This window comes from Monoraphidium neglectum (assembly GCF_000611645.1).
Source record: "Monoraphidium neglectum strain SAG 48.87 unplaced genomic scaffold scaffold00869, whole genome shotgun sequence".
Taxonomy (NCBI): Eukaryota; Viridiplantae; Chlorophyta; class Chlorophyceae; order Sphaeropleales; family Selenastraceae; genus Monoraphidium; species Monoraphidium neglectum.
The window spans coordinates 1-3,957 of record NW_014012759.1 but is presented as its reverse complement, the minus strand read 5'-3'; the positions used below and the strand labels follow the sequence as shown (position 1 = coordinate 3,957).

The 3,957-nt window shown below is 62.6% G+C and overlaps 1 protein-coding gene across 1 annotated transcript; it reads left to right on the top strand.

Moving 5' to 3' along the window:
* Positions 1-445: 445 nt before the first annotated feature.
* On the top strand, positions 446-3,744 carry MNEG_5705 (Condensin-2 complex subunit G2; the record flags this gene model as incomplete). The annotated part of the gene is made up of 10 exons (XM_014045818.1): positions 446-532; positions 630-710; positions 893-976; positions 1,200-1,325; positions 1,596-1,724; positions 1,992-2,097; positions 2,250-2,386; positions 2,778-2,888; positions 3,125-3,288; positions 3,636-3,744. The coding sequence occupies 10 exons, from the start codon at positions 446-448 to the stop codon at positions 3,742-3,744; spliced, it is 1,134 nt and encodes a 377-aa protein (XP_013901272.1).
* Positions 3,745-3,957: the final 213 nt, after the last annotated feature.

Here is a 3,957-nt window from a genome sequence, read left to right as displayed (position 1 = left end):
GTGCGGTCCTTGGTCGTTTTGTTTGTGAAGAAAAGGGATTTTTGCAATTTATGCGTGTATGTTGATGCTCAAAAGCGTGCTACACGGGGCTCAGCGCGGCCAAGCTCCGAGCTGCCCGGTCGTGGCCTCCGCGCCTGCCATCAGCACGCGATCGATCAAGTGTTTATGGCTAGCATTAATGCGATGCAGAGCCGCACACGCGCCCCTGCGGCCGGTGTGTGTGGCATTTGTCGCAGTTCAAAGCTTCAAGATGTCCCGAGCCACGCAGCCCTTTCATCCTGGCAGTGCAGGACATCCTGTATCAATTTTGAAATTTCCACAGCCCAAATTATTGTCAAGAACGACGACAGCTGCTTAGATCGTTGATCGTGAGCGCAATGCAGTGCTCAGCTGTGTTATTGTTATAAGTGGACAGGCCAGAGCTTGGTCTAAGTGAGTGACAAGGATGAACGGATCATCCCTAATCAACACCGATTCGGAGGGCCTGAAGGAGCTCGACACGCAGGCGTTTGTTAAGGCCTATGGCAAGCATGTGAGTACCGTGATAGATTCTCTATGCAGAGGGACTGTGCTGAGCTGCACCACGCTGACGCGTGTTCACCATGTGCGGCACTGCGCGCTTCTCCCAGGCCGCACTTGAGGTCAAGGAAGGGCTGCAGGCCGCCACGCGTGCAAAGCTGGCAGCCGTATCAGAGGGTATTCGGCACCAGGTGACATGAGCGCATCTGCTTCGGGCTGCGCTGCAGCGACGCCTCACGACCTCAACAACGCTTCGTCCTGTGTTGTGTCCTGTAAAGCGTCCTGTGCGTGTGATGTTGGAGGGACGCGGTGGTGGATACGGTGATAGTGGATCGGAGGTTTTGCGGCTATCCCTGTGCGCAAATACCTGCAGGCGGAGGAGGCCCTGCAGCTGCTGCAGACGGCCCTGGCAGAGGCAGAGGCGCAGGGCGAGGATGCGGACCCAACGCAGTCAATGGTGAGCTCAACGAGTGCAACCCGGCGCTGCCGATGACGTTGAGGTGCTTCAGCCACAGCGTCAATAGCATCCCAGCTGGCACCAGGCGCAGCAGTGGCAAAGTATGCAGCAGCAGGGGGACAAACCACCAACCGGCACAATCCACCGCTACACACCGATGCACCACCCCTTCACTGCAAGTGCGGTGCCACTCTACGCCACCACCTGCTGCCGAAACGCGCAGTCACTGGCGTTTGACGCGCTGCGCCTGGCGGCCCTGCTGGCCTACGAAGTCCTGGCCGTGACCCGCGAGTCTGCGCCTGCGGCGCTGGCCGAGGCGGCTCAGCTGCTGCATACGCACGCGCTACTGGTGCGCACATTTGCAGCATAGCCGGGTGCTCTCGGCTGCACAGCAGACGCATGTGCGGAAGGGCAGCGGGATGGTTGACCTGCCAGCGGCGGAACGCCACAGGGCGCCAGATGGAGCGACTGCCACCAGCGCCGCACCGCGCCCTGAGTGGGTGGTGATTTGCGCAAACCTACCCCCACTGACCCTTTCTAAAAACCCAAGATTATCAAGAGATGAAAGCAAAGTTACCTGCACTGGTAAAATGCTCCCTTGACTGTGGTGCCCCCGCAGGCGATGGAGCTGTGCCCAGCCGTGCAGGACGCCGTCGCGCGGCTCTGCTGTGCGTGGTGGGCTGTGGGGGGCCCGGACAAGGAGGAGCTGCTCTCCCAGACGCTCCCCTTCCTTCTGGTGGACCGGCGGGTTTGGGGGGGGGGAGCAGGGGCAACGGGCCCCAGGGACTGCTGAGGGACCTAGATACAGCAAGGGGGGATTTGCAGGGACGAGGAAGCCCCACCTGTTGCTCATGCGCCTCCCGCGCTCCTGCACTCTGCAAACAGCGGCGGCGTGGCTTTGCTGCTTAATGAGCGCCGCACCAAAGAGCCCGGCCGCACGTGCGACTGCCGTTGGAAGCTCTGCCGTGCACTTGCATGCTGATTCGTGAACTATGAGACATCCGTTGCGCCGCAGATCCGCGCCCTGACGGACACCAAGGGGCGCGCGTGCAGCGTGAAGCCCTGCCTTGACATGCGGCACGCCCTGGGCCTGCTGGATTTTGAGGACGAGTCGATCGACGGTGAGCTCGCCTGCAATGGTGCCTCAACTTCCGGCTCATAGCGCGCTGCGCATCAACCTTGGGGTGCCCTCCCTATATGTCGGCTCAAGTTGAAACTGCTGACCAACGCGCTCGCCCTCCCCCTCGACGCGTTCGCACGCGCGCGTGCGCAGACATGAAGCGCCTGCTGCTGCAGGCCGCCAAGAGCTCCCTGTTCCTGCGGCGCCCGGAGGGGCGGCGCTTCCTGGCGCACGTCCTGACGCTGCACCCGAGCCTGGTGGCGGAGGTGGCCTCCGTCATGCGCAACATGGTGCGGCGCTGCCTAGGGGGGTTCGAGGCCGACGGGGCGGCGCAGCTGATGGGATTGCGCGGCTTGGAGGATTGCATGGCTCGGCAGTTGCGTGTGATTTTTGGGCCAGGTGTTTGAACTCACGGCATTTCTGCAAGGTGCTGCGTGTGAGAATGGAATTGGGGACGCACCGCGACACAAGAGCACACATGCTCGGCTGCGAGGGTGCCGTCTCGCCGCAACCCTGAGTGAGCGAGCATGAGCAAGCCCTGCCCGGCAGCGGAGGTGCCTCCCCGCCGCAGCCCCCCCAGTGGGCGAGCATGTGCAAGCCCTGCGCCCTGCGCCTGCGCCCGAGCGGTCATCCACGGCGCCTGACGAAGCCTGCCTTGACCTGTTTCCCGCCCCCCGCCAGGTCGTGACCGGCAAGCAGTGGCTCCTGGAGGCTGTGGGCGAGATCATCCTGCGCGGCTGGAGGGAGGCCACGGGGCCTTGCAGCGCCGCAATCGAGGCCACCCTCATTCAGGTGCGCCCGCGGCATGCGCACCCGTCCGGATTGCGCCCCCGCTGGCACACCGCCACCATATCAACTCAAGAGACCCTTGGCCATGCTGAAGCTTTTGAAGCGTGTCAAGCTTCAATAACGCGACGAAACCGCATGGATGAAGCGGGCTGCAGGCTGGCGCGTCTGCTCCGGCAGGCGAAGCGTTGCTTTCCAAGCTGAAACATCAAGTTTCTTCACTGCTGCCGGCCCTCCTGCAGGGCTTTGCCAAGGCGTGCCTCCACGCGTCGTCCAAGGGGCTGGCCTCCAGCATCCTGGTGGTGCTGCACCAGCTGCACGAGGCCAAGAGGCTGGGGCCGGCGGGGGGCGGCAGCGGGGCGCTGGACAGCGCGCTGGTGCGCCTGTACGAGCCAGTGCTGTTCAGGTGGGCGGGACGGTTTGCTGTGTTTTCATGTGAGTGAATGATGGCGCGCATCACAGAGAGGGAGAGTGTGTGTGTGTGCGTGTGTGTGTGTGTGTGTGTGTGTGTGTGTGTGTGTTTGCACCTGCGCGATCGCGTGTGTGTACGTGTTTGCGCGTGCATGCGAGTGAGCGTGCAAGCACGCGTTTGTGTGGGCGTGTGAGGGAGTGTGCTAGTTTGCATGCAGCTGTTGGTTGGCGTGATTATTCCTGGCTGTTCACACGCTTCAGATGTGTCTTGATGGACTGTCACGAGGCGCTAGCCTGCACCGGCCCAAAGCCCCATTGCTTCGCCCTGCCGCCACCGTCCAGGGCGCTGTCCGCGGCCAACGCCGCCGTCCGCCGCAACGCGCTGCTGCTGCTGCTGGACGTCTTCCCCCTGGTGGTGCGCGCCGGCCAGCTGGCAGCTGGCAGGAGATAGCAATTTCCGTGCGGTTTGGTGCCTCTGCAGTTGGTTTTAGGGGTCAAACAATGCTTGAATTGATGCAGGTCACAGACAAGCCACTATCTGGGCCTGTCTGACCTGCGGCTTTGCTGAACCAACAAACACGGCGCAGTAGTCGAGCAACCAGCTGCGCCATTGGCTGGAGCACCGACCCTTACGCTGCACGCCAACAATACACGCCTCTCCCCC